General features: G+C 38.7%; 2 protein-coding genes across 6 annotated transcripts; one reads left to right on the top strand and one right to left on the bottom strand.

The window, feature by feature from the left end:
- Positions 1-677: 677 nt before the first annotated feature.
- On the bottom strand, positions 678-24,468 carry LOC122138545. 5 transcript variants are annotated; one of them, XM_042731905.1, is made up of 8 exons: positions 23,824-24,468; positions 23,343-23,428; positions 22,519-23,164; positions 1,813-1,986; positions 1,426-1,456; positions 1,271-1,340; positions 1,064-1,155; positions 678-941 (listed from the first exon to the last, which is right to left on the bottom strand). In XM_042731905.1, the coding sequence occupies exons 3-8, from the start codon at positions 22,531-22,533 to the stop codon at positions 721-723; spliced, it is 603 nt and encodes a 200-aa protein (XP_042587839.1). In that variant the 5' UTR covers positions 22,534-23,164; positions 23,343-23,428; positions 23,824-24,468; the 3' UTR covers positions 678-720. The 5 variants fall into 5 exon arrangements, 4 of the variants coding, with proteins under 4 accessions (XP_042587839.1, XP_042587846.1, XP_042587824.1 ...); XM_042731912.1 differs by lacking the exon at positions 23,824-24,468 and having other exon boundaries at positions 22,519-22,990; positions 23,053-23,164; positions 23,343-23,791; XR_006155666.1 differs by lacking the exon at positions 23,824-24,468 and having other exon boundaries at positions 1,271-1,332; positions 23,343-23,786.
- On the top strand, positions 11,291-14,514 carry LOC122138541 (E3 SUMO-protein ligase ZBED1-like). Its single transcript, XM_042731878.1, has 2 exons — positions 11,291-11,668; positions 12,557-14,514. Exons 1-2 carry the CDS (start codon positions 11,646-11,648, stop codon positions 14,235-14,237), a joined length of 1,704 nt encoding a protein of 567 aa, XP_042587812.1. The 5' UTR covers positions 11,291-11,645; the 3' UTR covers positions 14,238-14,514.
- Positions 24,469-25,998: the final 1,530 nt, after the last annotated feature.

The following is a 25,998-nucleotide window of genomic DNA, read 5'->3' as shown; positions in this document are numbered from 1 at the left end:
AAAATGTAACCAAACACAGCAAACACACACAATATTAAAAGAAAATAAGTTGCAGAATATGAAACTAAATAAATGTAACCTAATAAGTATACAAAGAATAAGATAAAATAGAAGAGAATAAGTGAAAATGTGCAGTTTGTGGTGCAATTATTAAAATTGCAAAACCAGTGCAGTTTAGTTAAAGTTGAAGAAAGGAAGGTCCATCATGTCCATTTCCATCAGCCTTAACACGCTGATGATGCAAAATAGTGTAGCGCATGTCTGCTTCCAATCTGCGCTGAAGCTCCTCACAAAGTTCTGACAATTGTGGGTTCCTGTGAGATGGAGACCTCACAATCCACACTGGCCTTCCATCAACAATGGCATCCTCCTCATCAGACATCAGCTCCACTGTTGCAGTCTGCCAAAGCTCAATCTCTGCATTGGTTTGAACAACCTTGGACCTGGAATCCCGCAACTGCACAAAACACACAATTTGTGAACCACTAAAAACACCCAGAAATGGTATCAAACTTAAAGGAATAGTTCACTCAAAAATGAAAATTGTCAATGTACTCACTCTCATGTTGTTACAAACCTGTAAATGTCTTTGTTCTGATAACCACAAAAGATGGAATGTTTATAATCCAACCAATCATGAGCCCCATTGACTTTAAAGTAGAAAAAAAAAAATACTATGGAAGTGATTGGAGCTCATGATCAGTTTGATTTCAAACATTCCTAAAAATATTTTCTTTTGTGGTTATCAGAAGAAAATAACAGAATTTTCAATTTGGGGTGAACTATCCCTTTAAAGACAAGTTGATGAATTTCTACACTTACCCGTCTTTTCCTTTGTCGGTTTTTAGCTCCTGTTTTAATGGAATCTCTTAGCTGGGACTTTTCTGGCTGAGACAAATTGTACTTTCTCCGAAGTGTTTCAAAGTATGTCTTGCAACACGCTGAATAAAAGAAAATTCAGATAAGTGACAGGAAACTACACTATTGAAATCATAAGATGGACAAAATATAAGAGACTAAAATTATGGACATTAAAATTGTTAAACAAACATTTTAAAATTACCTTGTATACACTCAGGGTCTGCATCTGCAAAAGTTGTTTTCAATTCCTCTAGCAGATAAGTCATGACTGCTTGGTTACGAGGCGAACTTATTCTGTGTGGAAAGAGAGAAGTGTGTCATTAAATACATTTAAAAGGAATATGTAAAACCCCATAAACAGCATGGCCACAAAGGCCAAATAAACATAGCAGAAAAACATCAGTCTTACCCAGTTTGTGGATCATATTTATGTGGGTTGTTTTCCGAATTGTGAAGGCGCCTTACAGCTTCCTGTAACACTGAATGAAAAACGCTTTAATACATGCACACATAACGTTACATTGGCTGGAAACAAAAGTTTTCAAACGACGTTGTGTAACTTACAGACGTGACAAACTGTTAAAAGGCCGGACAACTACAACAACGAAAGGGTCAAAAATAATTGATTAGTCAAGGTGATGTATAATTTAACTGTTACTAATAGATATGTATAATAAAGGATAGATGTCTTACGACGGAGTCTCTAACCTCATCACCTGGCGGCCATCTTACCACGGGGAGCTCGCTCGCTCACTTGTAGCATTGTGTTTTAATGGTGCATGTACATTTAAATGACATAATAACTTGCTCAATTTTCTACACAATACTACGAGTGAGCGAGCGAGCTCCCCGTGGTAAGATGGCTGCCAAATGCGGTGCGGGCCAAACATCTAGCCTTTATTATACATATCTTTACTACTATATTGTCCGCTAAAATAAAACTCAACTTACCGCAATGCCCATGTTGTGCGCCCTCTTTATCCTTTTATGTAATGGCTCTTCCCGCGGTCTTTGTTCCTCTTGCGGTCTTTGCCCGTCAAACTTTCGCTCAAGAGCACAAAGACGCTGGATAGCATCTTCGAGAAGAACAGTGTTTGCAGCTTGCTTCTCCATCAAACCCTCAAGCTGACGAGACAAAGTGTTCTGACTGGAGATCAGCTGTTTCATTAAATCATTTATGCTCAGTGGGCTTGCTGCTGGTTGCAAAGCCCTATTACTCACGGGAGTAGTAAAACTCAGGTTTCTTTTACACGCCATCACAAACAATAGTCAGTTTCACCAAGTCGCAATTCACAAAAAATGACTTCCGTACACAATGCCGACAATTTAAATTGTGTCCGCGCGAATGATGCTGTAATGTCATTGGTTGCATTCCCTTACGTCACCGACATAATGGCCGGAACTCTGTTATGAGTGGATACTTTACAAACACAACCTTCCCCATTGGATGCTTTCTGCGACACCCCGCCCACCGCTTCCATATGGTTTGTATTTATATCTGTAGGAAAATGATACTGTCTGATATGTTGCATGTCATCATGGAAGCGCGTTTGAGGTCGTCAGTGGATTTAGTGAGAAGAAAGAGAGCACGGCAGTTTTGTGATCACTGCAACGATTTTGTTTCACATGCCAATTTTTATCGTCACAAAAAAATTTTGCTTGGCTGTGTCGCTTGATACGATATACCATAAGTTATTTTGATATAGCAATTAAACTTACATAAAATTTATAATATGTGTCCCTGGACCACATAACCAGTCATACGGGTAAATTTTTTTTTTTTTTTTTTTTTTTTTTTGAGTTTTACTTTATAAATATTTGGCAGAGATACAACAATAAAAAAATAAAAAATAAAAAATATTGAGAAAATCCCCAGTTGTCCAAATGAAGTCCTTAGCAACAAATATTAGGCTACGAATGATAAATATATTTTTTGATAAATGTAGTGATCTTCACACAAACACCAATAAATATATTTACATTACTATTATTTTTATGGAACTTTTTTAATATCCTAATATTTTTTAACAACAGAAAAATCAATTATTTTGATCCATTTAATGTATTGTTGGCTATTGCTAATGCTACAAATATAACCTAGATGTGCTACTTATGAGTTTACTTATGTTTTGTGGCCCAGGGTCAAATGTGACACGGATATATTATAAAAGACCAACTTTGGCCTGCGTGCCCTAGTTTCGGCATCTCTGGACTAGAAGTACAGTAGCTGACAGGTATCTGCAGATATTTTTACCCGAGTTTGTCAGTCTGTATCACCCAACATGTTTTGCATTCACATGTGAAAGACTTTTAGATTATGGACCTGTCTATTGATTTTCTTTTTTCTATTTTAAAAGATTTAATGAAATGTTAGGGTAGAATCATAATAACAATAGAAACAGTGAACTTCAAATCATGAGACATCAGCAAAAACAAGAAGCTTTAAATTTCACTGACTTATGAATATGGTACTGAATTTATCAACATCCTAGCTAGCAATATGTGTTACATGATGTTTTTGAAACAAAATGTCTCATTTGAACTGCTTCTTTTATACAATGATGCAGCATTGAGAGATACGTGCACAACATACTGACATAGGGCAGTTGGAGCCATGTTTTCAAAGTGTTGAAAATATATATTCTGAAATAACATTTGTTGCATTCCTCTAGACTACATTAAATATGAAAAGTCAGAGACATAATTTTCACATATTAAAATGGTAATTGTGTCCATTGAATTTCAGTTAATTTGGATGCTAAGTTTCTTAAATAGACTAATTAAATTATATTAATAATAAACGTATTTAGCAAACACAGTTTTTATGTTCCACAATACTGTATGTGCTGTCTTTACGAGACATTGTCCCCCCCCCTACCCACACCCAGCTCTGAAAACAGAGAAGGCACCTCTACCTGGGGGTCATTAACCATATAAAAAGCCCTTCACACCTCATACCACCCCCTCCTCACAACCAGCTGTAAGGATTCCTGGAAACTTCCACCAGTTCCTATATACATCCACATATGTAAGGTTTCTGGATGTTTCACGAGTTTACTTCTGTGTATTACCTTTCCAAGCACTCTGCCTCATTTATCTGGCAAACCTACAGTTTAGCAGAGATTTCCCATCCCGTATTTGTCCGTATACAGCTCTTTTCATGCAGTGATTGAATGTATTAGTTTGATTAACATCTTGATCATGCAGCGCTAGTTTGCTAGATAAACCATCACGCAACACCAAACGCTTTATCTTAAAACGTTTGAGCAAATAACCTTGCAGAGAATAAAATGTATGCCCAAGCGCATAAAACAAAAATGATACTTATAAGGTGTAGGCTGATGAAAGCGAGATGCCGAAAGAGACCGTCAGCAGGCCCAGAGAGATTTCATGCGTGCAGGTTCACGTGAGCGTACAGATGAAATATTTTTATACAGCGCCGACACGACAGCTCGGAAAGCACCGGCATTGCCATGTCCTCGACTTTTCTGAGGAATTGGGATATTGTAACACTGTTGCTGCGGGTTGCTTTACATGTCCGCGAGTTGGAAGCGACCCCAATAATGTGATATTTAGCGCCTGGAATGTGAATTTTATTTATTTATTTTTTTTTCGTCAGGGAACCCTTCTCGAAACGCGATTGGGATAGTTTTGAGTAGCAATTGGTGGTTTTGAAAAAACCTGGCAAACACTGGAAAGCACTCGGAACTCCGCCAATGTTTCACTTCCTCTGCCGAGAAAACTCCGAAGCCTGTGTATCATCCAACACTACTAACGACCAAAAACATTCACGACACCAGAGCAAAGCCAACTATCTAATGTGCATCTTGAGAGGAATGTCAAACTCACAATAGCTTGCAGGAGACGAACTTAACTGCAAGTAACCCAGTGAAAATCAGGCAATAGCCTAAACGACAGTTTGCGCAAAAATGACAGCGGTATCTGCAAAAACCCTGGATAGCCTAGATTAGGCCCAGACTCTGTTCCTAAGTATATAATAATTATAATTACCCCACAGTAACAAATTTTAACCGATTAATCGCCTATTTTCGTTTGCTGCATTTTTTATTTATTTATTTATTTATTTTTAAACAGGCTAAAAAATAAATTAAGTTTGTTTTGTGAGAGGAAATATATATAAGTAATGTATAAGTTGCATTTTAGTACATTCAGAAATAATAACGGCTGGCCTAATAATTTTATAATGTGCCAACAGGATATTTTTAGTTCCCTTCACTTTACAACAAATCCTTTAAATTTAACAAATTTATCAGAACAGAACAAGAATTAAAAATATTTAATTCTAATGGATAAATAAAATTGCAGGTATATAATAATATAGGCTTAGCTATAAACAAAATTCACTAATAAATGAATAATAATTTAAAGCGAACCATAAGGTAAGGTTGGGCTCTCATTCGGGAGAAATCCAAACGTTTCCATATTCGTGATGTTGCCTATTTCAAGCTTAACTATTATTCATTAGGTAAAATAGGCTTTGTAGTTCATGCATGTTTCAGTATCAACGAAAAAAAAAATCATAATTAGCAAAAATATGCCAAAGTGGACCGCTGCTCGCGGCGAATGGCACGGTGAACGGCTACTGTTTCCAATGAATGTGCGTGAGGCACCAGCGCGATCAAACAGCTGAAACAGAAAATACTCAATTTTTGGTCACACAGTAAAGGCATAATTCAAAAATGCAAAGTGTTAGCAGTTTGAAAAATCAAGAATAATAACAGAATTAATAATAATTATTGCTAAATGCTGGACCGTTCTCATTTCGATCTGCAAATGGAACCTGAAGGATTTTTTTTTTTAAACCAAGAATGAACCGAAATGAAAACATTTAGCTTTTTATCCGTATATATAGGCCTTATATTTAATGACTGTTTAATAACAAGATCCTTTGTGTAAAGGTCTTTCTTTTAATTTTTGATGAGTACCTAGACTGTAGCCTAAGACTATCCTACATTTTGAAATTAACTCACTGTACATTTTTTAATGGTTTTTAAAGATGGTACAATGTTATATCATAATGTTATTGTTGTTTTACCTCCTCCTTTTATCTCATTTTACAATTACATTAAGTTTGCAATCCGTCCCTTTGCGCCACCTGGTGGTAGTTTCGCGAATGAATTTAACACGCGACTGACTTGCAGTTAACGCCGCGTCCCTGCGGCAGCGGTACGCGCGGCGGTAGTACCCATTTTGGTTGTCTACCATCTGTATATCAGTTAAAACCTGTATACGCATACAAATATTAAACAGGAATGAATGTGGTAAAATCAAGATGGGATTTTCTTGACATAAGACTTGTTTTCAGTTGAAATAGACATAGAATGTCTAAACTTTTACAACATTACACGAAAGGCTAAATATTTCATCTCAAGTAGTGCATCGAAACACGTCTGGGGACTGTGTGATTACTGGTACGACCAAATCAGCGAAAGGTATTTTGAAAGATTGTAAAACATCTAAAGGTTTTCGGGGGTTTGCAACTCAATTGTAAACTAATTAGTTTTGAGGGGCACTGTAAATGGTGGTGCTGTGGATCAGCTAAAGCTCAACATTTTGCGTTCAGTGATCAAAGGGTGACAATTTAAACTATTTATGACATAGGCCTGTGAGCGTGAGGTTAGCTGAAAGTTAATTTACTGGTCATAAGGATGTGAGATCTATGATTGTCTTAACAAGACAGTCTATGCTGTAGGAAAATGTTGTTTAATTTGAGTTAATTTAGTTTATTTTAGTTACATTTATTATTTTTATTCACACCTTGATTTTTCAAGCCTCAATACAAACATACACTGCAAATGCAAACAAGTACACAAACACAAGTATACAATCACAATCACACACACACACACACACACAAACGTAAACATACAGAAAACATGAACATGCACACAAACACAAACAAACATACAGACTAAAACTTACAAACAAACACAAATATACACCCAAACTCAAACAAGCACACAAATATGCAAACAAACAAACTAGATCACAAACACAAACATACAAACATAAACCACAAACACAAGCATACAAATGCAAACATACAAACAAAAAAATTACAAACAAGCATACAAACATAAACTGCAAACACAAAACGCACAGTTGCAAACATACTGTACAAACAAACATACAAACTAAAACTTACAAACAAACACAAATATACACTCCAAACTCAAACAAGTACATAAACAAACAAATTAGGGCACAAACACAACATACAAACATAAACATACTGTACAAACAAACATACAAACATAAACCACAAACACAAGCATACAAGTGCAAACATACAAACTAAAAATTACAAACAAGCATACAAACGTAAACAGCAAACACAAACATACAAATGTAAACATACTGTACAAACAAACATACAAACTAAAACTTACAAACAAACACAAATATACACTCCAAACTCAAACAAGTACATAAACAAACATACAAAACAAACAAATTAGGGCACAAACACAACATACAAACATAAACATACTGTACAAACAAACATACAAACAAACCACAAACACAAGCATACTAGTGCAAACATACAAACTAAAAATTACAAACAAGCATACAAACGTAAACAGCAAACACAAACATACAAATGTAAACATATTGTACAAAGAAACATACAAACTAAAACTTACAAACAAACACAAATATACACTCCAAACTCAAACACGTACACAAACTAACATACAAAACAAACAAACTAGGGCACAAACACAACATACAAACATAAACATACTGTACAAACAAGCATACAAATGTAAACCATTAACATACAAATGCAAACATACAAAGATACAAACTAAAATTACAAACAAACACAAATATACACCCCCAAACTCAAACAAGTACACAAACATACAAAAAAACAAACTAGGTCACAAACACAAACAGACACGCAAAAACAAACACTTACACAAAACACAAACACAAAAACACAAACATACTGTACAAACAGGCATACAAACGTAAACCACAAACACAAACATACAAATGCAAACATACAAAGATACAAACTAAAAATTACAAACAAGCATACAAACATAAACCACAAACACAAACATACAAATACTAACATACAAACTAAAAATTACAAACAAGCATACAAACGTAAACCACAAACACAAACATACAAATGCAAACATACAAAGATACAAACTAAAAATTACAAACAAGCATACAAACGTAAACCACAAACACAAACATACAAATGCAAATATACAGAAAACATGAACATGCAAGCAAACAAACACAAATATACCCCAGACTCAAACAAGCACATAAATATACAAACAAACAAACTAGGTCACAAACACAAAAAGACCTATATTAGATTGAAAATGGGTTGTCATAAGGTTTCTTTGAAACCAAAAGTGCTTCTTATACAAGTTGCTACAGATGTCTCACAGAACTTTTACAACAGATTAGACTTTCTTTCTCACTTTACAATTGGCGTTGGTAACCATGCTGTTTAAAATAGTTTAAAAAAGTATTCTTTTTAGCTTTCATGTAGGATTCATGTCCGCACTCAAGTGTTTTTAGTAAGAGTCCTGAGACAAGTGAAAATAGATGCGTGAAAAGACTTTTCTCTTTAAGATGTTTTTAAGGACAGACTAAATGCTTTAGATTGTTTAAAACAATCGAGTTTATGCATTTCTCTTGAATATGTTTACAGTGACCGATGAGTACATGAAGCAGAAGAAACACATAACCTCATAAATGCATTGTGGGTGATGTTAATCAATAAAAAAAAGACTTAATTGATATATCACATCTTACTATCTTTTCAAAACACAATAAATATTCTTATGACTTTGTAAATGCGAACAACCAGTTTTGTTGGAAATTAAAATAAAATAAATAGATGAATAAAAACATAGTGTTATGTTTCATAGTTAGAATGCTTATAGTTTGTCGTAAAATCACATATTTAAGATAAAACATTTTTCTTTCAAACACTCTCATGCACCACGCAGTTTTCACAGACACTCCTCACAAACTGCCAACAAGGTCCTTAAGTTTTTTGTTTTAACATTTAGCTGTAGCTGAGACCCTGATGGAATTATTTTACGCACAGTTTTGGGAAGGTTATAGATTACAAATTACCCTATTTAAAATCTAAAAGGTAGTGTAACTATTTCAATTTTTTTTTTAAAAAGTAATGTAACCGATTACATTTGATAACATGTTTTAAGACTTTTCTAAATATGTAATGTTTTCAACCGTTAATCTTTTGAAACATGTAAACCGGCCAGGGTTAACTTTAGAGTACTCAACAGCTAATGACTGTCAGACTTTTAAAATCCTTCATCACTTAAAGAGCAGGTCATATGGTATTTTAAAGTGTCCCAATATTGTATTGGAGTCCCCTATATCAGGTTTAAATGCATCTAAGGTCAGAAAACATTGTAATTTTCTCAGAATATACATTTAATATTAGAGTCATTTGCCAATGATTAGGAAATGATTCGTTTCAAGCAAGTTCGGAGCAAGCCCCTCCCTTCCTCAAGCCTACTCTGCTCTGATTGGTCAGCTGGCCAAACCTGTTGTGATTGGCACAGAGATGAGTCCTTGAGCCAGTTAGCCAGCGCTACCATTGACAAAGCACCTTTACATAAAACAATAATATAGTCAAGCCGTTCTTATAATGACATAAAATACAAAAACACTTATGCAAGCGAATCGTGCCCACAGCTAAAGTTTAGCTGCTAAACTGTGAACACTAGGTGGATACGTTAGCCGAGTGCTAACGTGACTAACTGATTAAACAATACAGTTTGTAAAACAAAATATGTCTACTGTAGTGTTTGAAGAACGACAGACAAAAGACGCTTGGTCTTAACTTTTAATCAGAACGCAGAACAGTTGTATCACAGGAGCACCAGCCGAAATCACTCATCTCCCCCGCATCCCAAGCAGCAACAGGAGCTTCATCACAAACAGCTACATGAGAAATGACAGAGACTCCGCATGTGACAATTCATCAGTGACTGGCATTGTGGAATCAGCCAGATCACATACAGATTGAGAAGGTGTGGAACATGTACCATTACCCATATTTCCACTGACAGCAAAATCAAACTCAGTTGTGGGCAAAGGGAGAAAGTTAACTGGCAACAAGAGATTCCGATGCACTACTTTCTCTCGACCAGATGTGTCACAGATCTTATAAATGTGCAAAGACGGGTTGGACGAAACAACGGAATACATGTTGGACTCCCATTTATCGGCAAGCTTCCGTTTACCTCTACAGCCTTTGTTTGCAACGAGAACATGGTCACCAACCGACAAAGGTAAACCTCTGACTCTCTTATTGTACTGATCAGACTGATGCTTTTGTTCTGCGGTAGAGTTCTTTTGAGCCAGCAGCATAGCAGACTGCAGATCTTTGACAAGGGATTGAACGTAGTCGTTGTAATCACAGATGAACTCATCACGAAGAACACTTTGAAACATAAGGTCAACAGGTAATCTCGGCACCCTCCCGAACATCAGGTAAAAATGGGCAAACCCAGTTGTTTCAATGGCAGTGCAGTTATACACAAATGGCATTGTTTGCACTAACTGTGGCCACTTTTGTTTTGATCTAGGAGGAAGGGATCGTAGCATGTTACCTAACGTTCTGTTGAACCTTTCTGTTCCTCCATTTCCCATTGGATGGTACGGGGAAGTTCGTGGTTTGTCCACACCCACAAGATCGAGAAGTTCTGCTATCAGCTCACTCTCAAAACTGGCTCCCTGATCTGAATGGATTGGTTTTGACAAGAAAAGCATGTGCTAGCTTGGTGAAATGATCTGTTATTACCAAGACATCCACAGATTTATTGTTCCTATCCTCAGCAGCCCAGAAATCAATACAAACAAGCTCCAAAGGGGCAGCGGTCTTGATGCTCTCCAAAGGTGCTCTTGCTGCTGGCTCTGGCATTTTACTGAGGACACAACGAGTACAAGTCTTGACATAATCCCGCACATCATGTTCCATTCCAGGCCAATAGAATCTCTGGCGAGCTAAGGACAGGGAACCAGAGGTCGACCGATATATCGGTCGGCCGATATATCGTTCCGATATTTGTCATTTTTTAATATATCGACATTGGCCGATATCCGTGTTTAGTAGCGCCGATTTAAATTCAGGCACGTCGGCGGGCAGCCCCGTGTTATTGGTGCGGTGGAAAGTGCTGCTGCCGCATGTGAAGGACCCCAAGCCAAAACTTTTTGGAAGATTCAACAACAGTCCTGGGAGATAAAGGTAGTCAGAGAATTTCACTCTGTAAATGAGGTGAAGTAGGTGGCAGTTCTCACAAACACTGCAGCGTTACTCCGCCCCGCTCACAGACAGCACCGTGCTCGGAGAGACAGCTGTCCTGGAGCAGCACAGAACGGTGAAGGACATTTGTTCTAGGGCTGCAACAACTAATCGATAAAATCGATAATAATCGATTATGAAAATCGTTGTCAACGAATGTCATTGTCGATTAGTTGGTCTGCTCACGTCACGGGGAGCGTTACTGATGACGTCACTTTCATGACAACAGTCACACGCGAAATGGCAGAGAGTAATGTTAATCGGAGAGAAATGACAGATCAATCGGCGGCAGAAAAAAGTGTGCGCCCCAAGTCATCTAAGGCATGGGAGCATTTTACATTAAATGCAGCAAATAAGACTGTAATCTGCAAGTTATGCAAAGCTGAGCTTGTGTGGCATGGAAGTACTACAGTGATGCACGAACACATGAAGAGGAAACACGTTGTCACGGATGAAGGGTGAAACATCAGCACGGTAAGCAAAAACTGTAGCCTATATTCTCATTATATGAAGATGTGAAAATAGTATAGTCTGGTTTAATTCAATGCTACTGTGTAAACAGCTTTGTTTACCAACTTCGGGACAGTCACACTAGATCTATTTTGTCTCGAGCATCAGGTTGCGCAATCAGTTCGCTCGCAACATAAGTGATGCATTATAATAGCGCTACCGCAGAAATAGGTTAAATTAAATGGTTAAAGGCAAATTAAATATAAAGGCAGTTAATAACAGCAGTAGTAAAAGATTGTTTTTTTAGTCACTATAGTCAGTGGTTTTTAGCGAATGCATAATTTTTCCTGTCCTGAGTTTATTGATTTAAAAACGATTGTATTGCTTTCACTAAAGAAAATAGTCCGTTTCGTCTCTACGGTTAGAATCCTGCGTCCATAGCAACGCTCTGTTTTTCATGGCAACAATGTGTTATATTTCGCAGCGAGCGGTCTGTTATCAAGAAATAACAGACCGCATTCTACATTGGAATTCAACCAAGCCATGTAATAAAAAGTTTAAAAAAAGTTTCGATCTACTGCGGCTCTACTACGTTCACACGCTTGTTTTCATTCTTTCTATATTTAATTGATCAATATATCCTTATAATTCATTTAATTTTAAATAAAAATTGAATTTATTATATATTTTAGATGTTTTGGTTTATATCTTTACATCTGAACATCATGTCTGTGTAAATTTGTTTTACCAAAAATTGTTAAAACATAATATGTTGTATATAATTTTTATTTTTTTTTCATTAATCATGGTTGTCAACTTGCCAACAGTAATTATCATTAAAAACAATGCAAATATTGATTTACACATAAATTGTCTCTCCTTGCATACTCAAATGTTGTTTTTTTATTTCAGAAAGAAACAGCTCACCATGAGTGAATTTGTTCAGAGGAGAAATCCCCCATGCACTCCTCAACAAGCAGCCATTGTAACAGATGTCATACTTAATATGTTGGTAACTGACATGCGGCCAATGTCAATGGTGGAAGATGAAGGATTCAAAAAAATGGTAGGCACACTCAACCCAGGATACATTCTTCCCTCAAGGACCCACTTCACAAAATTAATGGAGAGGAAGTATCAGGAGGCATTCCAAAAAATTAAGAGTGCTATAAACACCACCAACAGTAGAATGGCTTTAACTACTGATATATGGACAAGTGTTGCCACTGAAGCTTACCTTGGCATTACATGCCATTACATTGGGAATGACTGGAAGATGACATCTGTCTGCCTTACCACCATGCCACTCGAAGACAGACATACCTCAACCAACATTGCAGAGTGGTTGGAAGAAGTAGCAGTCAAGTTTGAAATCCCTTCTGAGAAAATTTGTGCCATTGTACATGACAATGGTGCTAACATTGTGGCCGCTGCAAAATTACTGGAGGAGAAACATGGGTGGAGCAGTATACGCTGCACTGGCCACACCTTACAGTTGGTGATTAATGCTGCATTAAAGAACACAGGCATTCAAAGAGCTGTTGGAGCTGCAAGATGTCTTGTGGAGCATTTCAAAAAAAGTGAGCAAGCCTGCAGCAAGCTGAAAGACAAACAGAAACAAATGGGCACACCTGAGCATAAGCTTGTTCAGGATGTAAGTACTAGATGGAACAGTACATTCTACATGATTAACAGACTGATTGAACAGAGGTGGCCTGTAACTGCAACTCTATCTGACCCATCCCTCACTCACAGAGACAAACGCTATCTTGACTTGAAACCAGACCAGTGGAGTCTGCTTGAAGAGCTTTGCACTGCTCTTAAGTCATTTGAATGTGCCACTGTTTTTATGAGTGGGCAGGAATATATAACAGTCTCTTCATTGCCTCCACTTGTGAAAGGGCTCTTGAAGTCCACTGAAGGTGCTGCCTACGATTCAGCTTCAGTGAAGTCCTTCCAAGTCACAGCATTTGAGCAGCTTCAAAACAGATGGAAGGAAACACTCTTTGATCAGGTAGATAATCCTGTGGTTCTCTCCTCTGCTCTGGACCCAAGGTTCAGAAGACTGAAATTTCTGTCACCTGAGCAAATTATAACTGTTCAAGCTAAAGTGCAAGCTAAAGCACTTGCAGCAAGAAGGGAGATGGTGCAACAGCAAATTACCACCTCAACCATAAGAACTGCAGCTGAACCTTCAACATCTTTGCTTGACTCACTCCTTGAGTCTGGAGGCAGCAGTGATGAAGAGAGCAGAGAGGAGAAAGCTGAGGAGGACCTCAACACTCAAATAAGAAATGAAGTCCTGGCTTACTTTGGTGAGAGGCCCCTAGCCAAGGAAGAAAATCCTTTGGATTGGTGGAGAGATAATAAAGATAAATATCCCACTTTGGCAAAATTAGCTAAATCCTACTTGTGTATCCCAAGCTCCTCAACACCATCTGAACGTCTGTTTTCCGCTGCAGGTAACATAGCTTCCAAAAAGAGAGCCAGCCTCAGCCCGGAGCATGTGGACATGCTGACATTTTTGATTCCAATTCAAAGTTTTGGAAGAGTGAATAAGAAACATGTTCTTATGAACAACACTGAACAGTGACAGTTTTCCTCTTCTTCTGCATTCTACCTCTGTATCAAACAGTAACGTTTGTTTGTTTATTATTTATAATTTTGATATTTCAACAAAATACGCTGCTTAATATATTATTACAAACATCTTTGTGTCCTAATTTCATAATGTGAAGTTTATATGAACAGCACAACTCAATATTTTGTTTGGTTTATTTATATTTTGGATATTTAAAGAAGTTTTATTGTTTAAAAACTGGACAAACTTTTGTGTTTTAGGTTTTAAAATGTAAAAATTAAAGATTATATTAGTAAAACTAAATGTGTGGCTTTTGCACTTTTTAAAGTACACTTTTAAACATTAATACCCTGATTTAGGGTTTTATTTAGTTATAATAAACAAAAAAATCAAACTGAAAAAAAAAAAAAAAAAAAAAAACTGTATCCGATTAATCGATTAATCGAAAAAATAATCGTCCGATTAATCGATTATGAAAATAATCGTTAGTTGCAGCCCTAATTTGTTCGGAAGCATGGTTTGATGCAGACAATAGCCAGGTTTCCATCCAACTCATTTGCATTTAGGGATGTCAATATTTGATAATTTCCATGATCGATCGTCATTTAAATTAACAATCAATGAATAAGCTTAATGCTGCAAAATGCGTCTGCAGCGGTATTATTATGTGCAAAAGCCACTCGGAAAAAAAGCTTTCTCACCCAAATTAAAGGGGTTTTAGTCTGAAGAAAATGCTAGTAGCAGGACTGTAAAATGAATATGTGATTATGATCATTTGATAAAATGAAGGGAGCGCGCTGTACGTTTCAGATCATTTTACTTAGTTGACTGTTTCCCGTCAAGGAGACCGCTGAATGCGCCTCTTTAAATGGTTTCGTGGTGCTCGTTGTTGTATTTTAAAACACAATTGCAATGTTTTCAAATGACACTATAGTATTAAAAATAAAATGATCCCAAACGTAACTGTGGCGCTTGTGACTGTGCTGTGCAGTCAGTGAACCACTTTGGCTGCATTTACACTGCAGGTCTTGATGCCCAAATCCGATTTTCTGACTATATCCGATTTTTTTGACGACCCGCTTACATCATCTTTTAAAAGTGACACGTAACCGATTTTTGCATTTACAGTATACACTGCTGAAACTACCAAACGTAGACGTTCTGACCCGGAAAAGGAAGTAAAACAGCACGAAATACAATGGATGCAGATGCAAATAAAGTTATACAGTGTTTTGCTTTCCACAATATTTTGAAAAGTCAACAAAAAAAACAGCAAAACATTGGTCTCGTACGGCGGAGAAAAAAGCGCTTAAACCGTGCCTCCCCATATCTCGTGAAATGTCTTCAAACACAGATTTATTTCTGCAACAACCCTGCATTTTTGCCTGCACTGTCTCTTCGCCCCAAAGACTTAAAAGACGTGAAACCTCCGCATTGCTCCACTGTGTGTATCCTTAGTCTTCCATCGCGCCTATAATAAGTCATGTGATTTCAGTTCCACCTGAGTTGACGTCACTTTTTTTAAGACGTACGACTCGCATTTACTGGGGAATATCCGATTTGTCTGCTTACATGGCACACGCAAATGCACGTATCCGATTCATATCCGATTTATTACCACATATGAATGAGGCCTGAATCCGATCTGAGAAAATCGGAATCCATGCGGTTTTTTTTCCTGCTTACACGTTAACCGGTCATATCCGATCTGTGCCACATGAGAGGAAAAAATCGGAATTGGGTCACTTGAACCATGCAGTGTAAATGGGGCCTTTTTTCACATTAAACATTTTATGCGAGTATTAATGACCAGTACTTTATTTGATCCTGTTCTGCAAAATGTTCGATTTTGAATTTTTGCCTTCCGGTAGGCCCTTTTTGTTTTAAACGATCATTTTCAGCATTTACAGTGCATTAGATCGTGACAGTGCATGCGTGCGTGCAAACGAGGACGAGCGAGTGGGAATTTGGCTAGATGTATTTGGAGGTTGTTGCTCATGTCTCGTTCTGCACATATCCAAATGTTTCCATATTCGCAATGTATCTGAATGTTAAACTATAATATTTTTAATTTTTTTTAATGTAAACTAGACTGAAAAGATGATCCTCTTCACATGAGCAAAAATGTCCTTGGCATAACAGCAGAGTGGACCGGTATACTGCGGTCTATTTAAACTGACCAGTGTAACCTTTTATATGTTTGGTTGACTGTACTTTATTTTAATAATGAACAGACTGCGATGTAAGTTTGAAGTTAGAATGCACTTTAGATGTTCTGTGTCATTTATACAAAACACAAATGTTGCTGGTTGCTAGTGTTTTTGCAGCACTACTATTATTTATTTTTTATATATATAATTTTTTTATATTTTTCAGTTTAATTGATTTTTATTTATAAAATTTTATTTATTTTATTTAAATCTATATTTAAGTTTACATTTATGTTCCAACAAACTTGAAAAATTCTGCTTGATAAATGCTCTAAAACTTTTATGTAAATGATTGACTTATATATATATTTTACCTGTTTTATATATTTAATACTTGGTCAGTTTATTGATTTGTTTGGTTAACTTTAGATATTTTTTTTTTATTTGTAATACCGTGCAGTGCACAAAATTAAGATTCGAGAGATGGTTCAAGTCAGTGCTCAATAAATGATGATAAGTTTAGAAATGTTGTGCATCCACTTATTATTAGTGTGACATTTTAGCATGCAAATGAGGGGAACTTCAAGATATCGGCCCTAAAAATCGGCAGCACATATCGGCCATCAGCTGACCCTGACCTCTAAACATCGGCATCGGCTATAGAAAAACCCATATCGGTCGATCTCTACAGGGAACATGGCTGATCTTGGTGACCAGCCAAATCATGAACACCAAAAAGAGCTTGCTGTTTCAGGGAATCAGGCAGCACAAACTGAACCTTCTTATGCTTTGTGAAAGGATCTTTAACAGCTCTGTAAAGAATGTCATTAAGCAAAAAAAAGTTTGTCCCACTGCTTCAACAACCTCAAAACATGCAAATCCTCATTCGTCCGCTCACGCCTGGAAGGTCTGCCCTTTCTGCCAACATAAAAGGCCACCCTCGAAATAACGGAATCATTGTGCTGATGACACTGCAATTCAGACAATAAGAAGGCATGGGTTACATCTGGACAGTCGGGAATCAATGAACTCAAGTGATCAGCCAGGGATGTTGCTCTGGATACAGCTCCTGAATCCCAATCATCACAGGATGACAAGATAGACAACACATCCTCAGCAGTCATGGAAATATCCCTCTCAGAGCTTTGATTGAGTTTAGGGTCAAGTGACTGAGGCTGGCATGTAAGACAGAAAGTTTTCTGCACAGATTCATCTTCCATACTGTGTATGTGCTTTAGCAGTTCAGAGTAAGGTTCAGACAGAAGACGTGCTTTATCCTCGCCAGTGGGAACTTGAGAAAGCACTGCACCTAGGCCATCCAACGATGCGTCAGTGCAGAGAATAAAGGGGCGCTCAAAGTCAGGGTGAGCGAGAACGACGCTCTGGATAAGGGCTCTTTTCAACTCCCCAAAGGCGACATCACAGGCAGGAGTCCAGTCTTGGGGAGGCAACTCTCTGAAAGTGCCAGCTCTATTGCAACCGATTCTGCCTCTTGCCAAACGTTTTTTTCCAGCCGTCAAATTGAACAGCGGCTTTGCGATTCGTGAACATCCAGGGATAAAGCTTTGGTAGTACAGAACCATGCCCAGAAACGATCTTATTTTCTTCGGTGAAGGTGTGAAGCCATCCTCCTTCATTAGATCCTTCTTCTGAAAGGCAGAAATGACCGCTACCTTGTCTACATCCACAGAAACTCCAGAACTGCTGATCACATGGCCCAGAAACTTGATGGAGCGCCTAAGAATATAACACTTTTTTTGAGCCAACTTCAGATTACTAGCTCTCAACCTAGTAAACACCACTTCCAAGCATTTCAAGGCCTCCTGCTCAGAACGGGCAAAAACCAGCAAATCATCAAGATAAAGTAGGCTGGAAAAGTTGAGATCTCCAAAAATGCTGAGCATCATGCGCATAAAGGATGCCGGACTGTTGCACAGCCCCTGGGGAAGACGGTTATATTCATACAATCCCATGGGTGTTGTGAACGCTGTGTAATGCCGATCAGACACATGGAGTGGGATGTTGTAAAATCCCGATGTTAAGTCTATAGAGCTGAAAAGAAGATTCCCACCAAGAGCAGCCAAGCAATCCGCTTGATGTGGCAAAGGATGAGCATCCTTGATAGTCTTCGCATTAAGCCAGCGAAAATCAGTACAGACTCTCATAGAGCCATCCTAATAAAGTACCTTTCCGAGTCATTAATGTTAACCAACAAAAGATGTTAAATAAATATGTAAAGTGAACCTACTGTATCTTAAAAATGAGTTTAATTTGTATTAGAGTTTAATATCTCTTTCGTATTTGTCTTATTGTCTTATTCTGCTTCTTTCTAAAATGATAAATTATATATATTATATATGAACAACTATAATTGTTATTAGTTTCTCCCTTTTCACTACTGTTAAAGGAATAGTTCACCCAAAAATGAAAATTGTCATCATTTATTCAAGTTTTTTCAAATTCAATCCTTGATTCAAATTTCTCATAAGCTTAATTGATTCATTCTAAAGAGAGAAGAATTAATTACTATTTTTGTTTGAAGACTACATATAAAATAGCTACCAAAATAAATGTTGGTAACTGCAGTTTGACTAAAAGTAATGAATAAAAGTTGAAAAAAATGCAGTGACTTTTCATAGACTAAAACTATGAAAGACTCAAAAGACTAAAATGTGACTAAGACTATTAAGCATTTTCGTCTCAAGATAAAGACTAATACTAAATCAAAAATGCCTGTCAAAATTAACACTGGAACAGATACAGTCTTTATTGATTGGACAGCGCAAGTACTTCTATTTAAGTGGGTAGAACAAAAGCCATCATAGCAGTTATTTGAGAATTGGCTTACTAGTCATATGGAGCGTAGCTTCCTGGATATGTTGACCAACAGGAGCTCTGCTCCGACTCTGCTGGGGTGCAGGCCATCAGCCCTTAAAAGCCTAGGACACTCCCAGAAAAGATTCCAATTATCAGAATCAGAATCAGAATCAGAAAGAGCTTTATTGCCAAGTATGCTTGCGCATACAAGGAATTTGTTTTAGTGACATAAGCTTCCAGTACACAAAAGACAACAACACACAGTCAAAAAAATAAAAAATAAAAACCCTTTGCAGATAAATAAGTGTATAAACAATTGTGCTATAAATGGTAATGGAATTGGATTGAGTAAGATGGAGGGATGTACTAGGATGAAGGGGTAACAAATAAATATAAGGATATTGCACATTTTTATTGTATAAGTGGGGAACATTTAACTGTTCATGAGGTAGATTGCCTGGGGGAAGAAACTGTTCTTGTGCCTGACTGTCCTGGTATTTGCGGCTCTGAAGCGCCGGCCAGATGCCAAAAGTTCAAAGATGGGGTAACTTGGGTGTGAGGGATCCAGAGTGATTTTCTGAGCCCTTTTCCTCACTCTGGATGTATACAGTTCTTGAAGGGTGGGCAGGGGAGTACCAATAATCCTTTCAGCAGTCCGAACCGTTCTCTGTAGTCTTCTGATGTCTGATTTTGTAGCTGAACCAAACCACACAGTTATTGAAGTGCACAGGACAGACTCAATGACGGCTGAGTAGAACTGTTTCAGCAGCTCCTGTGGCAGGTTAAACTTCCTCAGCTGGCGAAGGAAGTACAGCCTTTGTTGGGCCTTTTTAACAATGGAGTCAATGTGATCGTCCCACTTCAGGTCCTGAGAGATGGTGGTTCCCAGGAATCTGAATGACTCCACTGCAGCCACAGTGCTGTTTATGATGGTGAGTGGGGGGAGTGCAGGGGGGTTTCTTCTGAAGTCCACGATCATCTCCACTGTTTTGAGCGTGTTCAGCTCCAGGTTGTTAAGACTGCACCAGACAGCCAGCTGCTCAACCTCTTGTCTGTAAGCAGACTCGTCACCGTCCTGGATGAGACCGATGAGTGTGGTGTCGTCTGCAAACTTCAGGAGCTTGACAAAGGGGTCTTTTGAGGTGCAGTCGTTGGTGTACAGCGAGAAGAGCAGGGGGGGAGAGAACACATCCCTGAGGGGCACCAGTGTTGGTGGAGCAGCTGTTGGACATGAATTTCCCCAGTCTCACTAGCTGTTGCCTATCTGTCAGAAAGCTGGTGATCCACTGACAGATAGAACTAGGAACAGAGAGCTGGGTCAGTTTGGTCTGGAGGACTGTTGGGATGATGGTGTTGAAAGCCGAACTGAAGTCCACAAACAGGATCCTCACATAAGTCCCTGTTTTGTCCAGATGTTGCAGGATGAAGTGCAATCCCATGTTGATTGCATCATCCACAGACCTGTTTGCTCGGTAAGCAAACTGCAGGGGGTCCAGTAAGGGTCCAGTGATGTCCTTCAGATAAGCCAGAACCAGTTTTTTCAAACGACTTCATGACGACAGATGTTAGAGCCACAGGTCTGTAGTCGTTAAGTCCTGTAATCTTGGGTTTCTTTGGAATGGGGATGATGGTGGAGCGTTTGAAGCAGGAAGGCACTTCACACAACTCCAGAGATCTGTTGAAGATCTGTGAAAAGATGGGGGCTAGCTGGTCAGCACAGGTTTTCAAACAGGCTGGTGTAACGCCATCTGGGCCTGGTGCTTTTCTTCTTTTGTTCTTCCTGAAGACCTGGCGCACATCATCTTCACAGATTTGAAGAGCAGGAGGTGTGGAGAGGGGGATTGCAGGAGGTGTTAACGGTTGTGTAGAGAGATGGTCAGAATGGGTGTTGGGGGTTTCAAATCTACAATAAAACTCATTCAGGTCGTTAACAAGTCGTTGATTAGCCTCAGTGCAGGAGGATGGTGTCTTGTAATTAGTGATGGCTCTCAGTCCACTCCACACTGAAGTTGAGTCGTTGTAAGTAAACTGGTCTTCCAACTTTTTAGCGTAGGTCTTTTTAGCCGCTCTAATCTCTTTGTTCAGTGTGTTCCTGGCCTGATTGTACAAGACTCTGTCCCCATTTCTGTAGGCATCCTCTTTGGCCTGACGAAGATGTCTGAGTTTTGCTGTAAACCATGGCTTATCATTGTTGAATGTTAAATAAGTCCTGGTAGGAATGCATATATCCTCACAAAAACTAATATATGATGTTACGGTCTCTGTGAGTTCGTCCAGATCGGTGGTAGCAGCTTCAAAAACACTCCAATCAGTGAGGTCAAAACAGGCTTGTAAATCCTGCTCTGTTTCGTTGGTCCATCTCTTTGCATCCTTTATTGTGGTGTAACAGTGATCCAATATATTACTGTCTCTGGTGGGACATGTAACATGCTGTCTGTATTTTGGCAGTTCACGGGAGAGATTGGCTTTATTAAAGTCCCCAAGAATGATCAAAACAGAGTCCGGGTGTTGTTGTTCTGTCTCTGTGATCTGGTCAGCGAGTCTCTGTAAAGCCAGACTTACGTGCGCTTGCGGAGGGATATAAACACTCACCAGAATGAACGAGTGAAACTCCCACGGCGAATAGAACGGCTTGCAGTTAATGAAGAGTGTTTCGAGATCTGAGCAGCACATCTTCTTTAACAAAGTTACATCTGTACACCACCGTTCATTGATGTAAAAGCATGTCCCGCCGCCGCGCGATTTCCCCGTTGATTCTGCGTCGCGATCCGCTCTGAACAGCTGAAAGCCCGGCAGATGGAGCGCGCTGTCCGGTATGGCGTCATTGAACCAGGTTTCCGTGAAACACAGAGCAGCAGAGTGTGAGAAATCCATATTTGTCCGAGAGAGCAGAAGGATTTCGTCCGTTTTGTTGGGTAGAGAGCGGAGATTTGCCAGATGGATGCTAGGCAACGGCGTACGAAATCCGCGCTTCCTGAGTCTAACGAGCGCACCAGCTCGCTTCCCCCGTTTGCGCGTCCTGAAGCGTTTGATCAGCGCCGCTGCTCCGCCGACAACAACGCTCAGTAAAACGTCTGAATAATTGAAATCCGGTAAAAGATCTTGTGGTGTGTTCTGCCGAATGTTCAGCAGTTCTTCCCTGGAGAAACTGATCGTGTTTGTTAAACAAAAAACAGGAAAAACAAACAAAAACAGTACAAACACTGGAGAGCCAAGCACTGAAGCAGCCGTCTGCGGCGCCATCGAGAGCTATATTAACAAAGAGCAGTTTTTGTTCTTCACACCATGACAATAACCATTCATTTAGAGCAAAAAGTCTACTGAACCTTTCGTGTCCTCATCCATACATGGGAATCGGTCCTGACATGATGATCATCGTACAGGTGATATGCTGCGCACCGTCTCGATCAGGCTCCTGAAGTCCCTCTTTAGTGTCTGCGTCTGCCGCAGCTTGGCGTCGTTAACCCCGGCGTGAAGCACGACCGCTCCGATGCTCTCTTCACCCTTCAGGATCGCGGTTATCTGTGCAGAAATATCAAGAACACGAGCACCAGGGAAACAGTGAGTGTGCACATTACCTCCAGCTAACATAGCACGAACGTGCCGGACAATAAAGTCTCCGATGATCACAGCATCGTGTTCTGTCTCGCAAAGTCGAGCAAATCGTTTTCCGGTGGAGTTCCCGAAGACCGGAGGCAGCGGAGGGAGAGAGGTTGTCACCCAGGGCCTGGCTCATGTCTTACACTGTGGCATGGGGTGAAGGACATCTGGGAAGATCACGTCCTGGGTACACCGGGCCTGTGCAGAGAACCACACAGAGTAGAGGTGGTGGGAGAGTTAGCAGCGTGCTGTATACTTACCCCGGACTTATGAGCGTCAACCCCTGAATGTTTCCAGCATGGCTCTCCGCTCTCTCAGCTGAGCCTGCTTCTCCACGAGGTCACGGATCTGCTTCTCCACGGTCTCCAGCTCCTTATTAGAAATAAACAAACCAGAGAATAGGGGAAATGCAGAAAAGAACAATAGTAATATGGAAAACATACAAAAAAATCTTAAGATACCAGAATTCACATTTTTAGATTTTACAGATGCATGATGATATATTGTAAAACATAAATATGTAGTTATTTAATAAGCTTTCTCTGATCACCTGTTTTCTCTATATGTCTGTCAGCAGCTTCCATTAGAAATTTTCTTGGAACTTCCCCTCTGTTTTAGAGGGGTTTTTAGACACTCCTGAAATCACAGTACAAATTTTTATCAATATTTGTTTACAATGAAAAATTGAAACGTGTTTGAAACAGTGGTTTGAAATACTTTCAGCCCATTTTAGACTGCATGCAAGTGACGTCACTGATAGACTCTACAGTGCAGACTTTTAGGTTAAATTAATTAGCTTACTTCCATATATCTATTGACAAATTATCAGCAAAAACATTCACAAAGCTATCAAAACCGCTCCTTTACACATAAGATGTGATTAAAAGCCCAAACTTTCATTAATAAGAGCTCAAATCAATTATGCTATAATTATGTTCCTACGCTAGCGTAATGTGTGCTAGCAGACATTTTATAATTAAGGAAAGATACCATAATCACAGAGACAGAGGTATAAATATTAACAAAAGTACTTGGATAATAGACTGTCGCAGTTGTTTAACTTTTCTTTGGTATAACTGACGAGAAACAGAGAAAATGTCAGACGAGTCCTCTCCTCTCCAGCAGCTGATGTGTCCGCGGTTGTCATGGTAACTCTCAACGGCTAGTAGGCTAATAAAAACAATAATATTAAAAAAGGGTTTAGCGTCTTTACAGAGTTCAATACTTTTGTTATTACTTTGTTTTATACATTTTATCAACCTATTTATTTACTATAAATTGTAAGACTCAGCTCAGAAAAGCTAATTCTCCCGTCAGACACAGTTGAAGTGAAGTGCCTCAAACAAACGCGCTGTCCTCCTGATACAGTATCTTCGCCAGATGAGATGGTGTAGCCAGTCTGTCATTATTTCATGTTCATAACTCCTTATGAAATAGAAAGTTTCACAAAAATTATTTCCTTTCTAGTCAATACTATGCGCGCGCTGTCACGTCACTATATATTAAAAACATGTCCATATTCTGACTTAAGTTTCACCAATTGGTGAAAAGAAACACATTTTATCTTTAAGGAATGTTTAATCTTGTGTCTGAAGTTTAATTACACTTTTTAAATAGCACTAAACTCAGAGAGCATATAAAGAACGTACAAAAATTATGGCAATGAGAATACGTGCATACGACGTTGTAGTTACGTTGCCAGTAAGTCATGAAGTTAATATATTACGAATAGAGAACCTATCTGGGACGTTCTTGGTTATCTGGTCAGGTTGGAAGGACGTACTGACGACGTTGTGAGTTGGTAATGGGATGGTAACAAAATTACGGTCATGCGACGTCGTAGTTACGTTGTCAATTGTAACGGAATTACCAAAAATTACCAATACGTTATCTGTTACGTCGTGTGTTAGCAGGGAGTGTCCTCAAACATGACTCAGAATAAATAGTAAACACAGAAAAATGCAATAATTGCCTCAGAAAACTCAATCGCAAACTGAAATGAAAATAAAATATACTTAGAAGAAATACACTAATAAAGACTTTCAAAACAGTTCAGAATTCAATATGAAGGATACAATGCTTGATGGTCACTGAAGCTTTCCTTAACGCAAAGTCTCTCTTAATTAATGTGCTTTATAGCGATGAACCAAAGTCTTCCGGAGAAGAAAGAAAAAAAAATGTTGATCAGAAAGTCCATGAAACTCTGTACCGTCCCTTTAAAAAGCAACAGTCTGTCCCGCGATGTTTACACACGCGCCCTCCTTATCCACGAGCACCGAGCTGCTGCGAGCGCAGTGAGCGAGACCGGGAGAGGCGATCGGCGAAGCAGGCGACCCGTCACGCACCCACGGCGATCTGCGAAGAGCTGATCAGATGATCCGAAATGGACACGGCACCACGTGTAACCGGTGTAGTCTGCGTTGTTTTTTTTTATGGAATGACCAGACGGACATCAGATGACAGCTCGACTTTTCTTTTATTCACTGATAGGGCTGATAAGACACAATATTATTTTTAGACTGTTTGAATTCAGAAATTTAAAGGGGAAGGTACACACACAGAGACAGGCATATCAGGTACACGTTTGAACATTTTGAAGACAATACTTTCAATACCTGTTACACGCGCACATATTCATTGGAAACAGCAGCCGTTCATCGAGCCATGCGGCGCGAGCAGTGGGCCACTTTGGCATAATTTTGCTAATTATGATTTTTTTTTCCGTCAATACTGAAACACGTGTGAAATCCAAAGCCTATTTTACCTAATGAACAGTGTTGGGCAAGCTACTTGGAAAATGTAGTAAGCTAAGCTAACAGTTACTCTTCATTAAATGAAGCTTCACTACACTAAAGCTACAGCCCTGTGAAATGTAGCAAGCTAAGCTACGACAACACGGCAAAAGTTTTTTTATTATTTTTATATTGAACCAACATCATACCAAGTCAATGCTCTCTCAGTGATCAATACAACTGTCAGTCAAGCAGATAGACAGGCATAATAGTTCAGTTTAGTTGTTTATTCAACAGCTGTTCCAAATCAATTTGGCAACAAAAATCAGTCTTAACCATCTTCAAGAATCAAGAAATAAAAGACTTGCACTCTAAAAAACTATTTATTTACTAACTGCTTGTTTTCTTAAAAAAACTAAATTTAAAAAAAACTAACACTTGCTTCTCTAATCTTTTTGTATTCTATCTTTGTTT

Source organism: Cyprinus carpio, chromosome A3 (genome assembly GCF_018340385.1).
Source record: "Cyprinus carpio isolate SPL01 chromosome A3, ASM1834038v1, whole genome shotgun sequence".
Classification (NCBI taxonomy): domain Eukaryota; kingdom Metazoa; phylum Chordata; class Actinopteri; order Cypriniformes; family Cyprinidae; genus Cyprinus; species Cyprinus carpio.
Note: the sequence above shows the minus strand (reverse complement) of the source record. Positions and strands in the feature narration are given on the sequence as shown.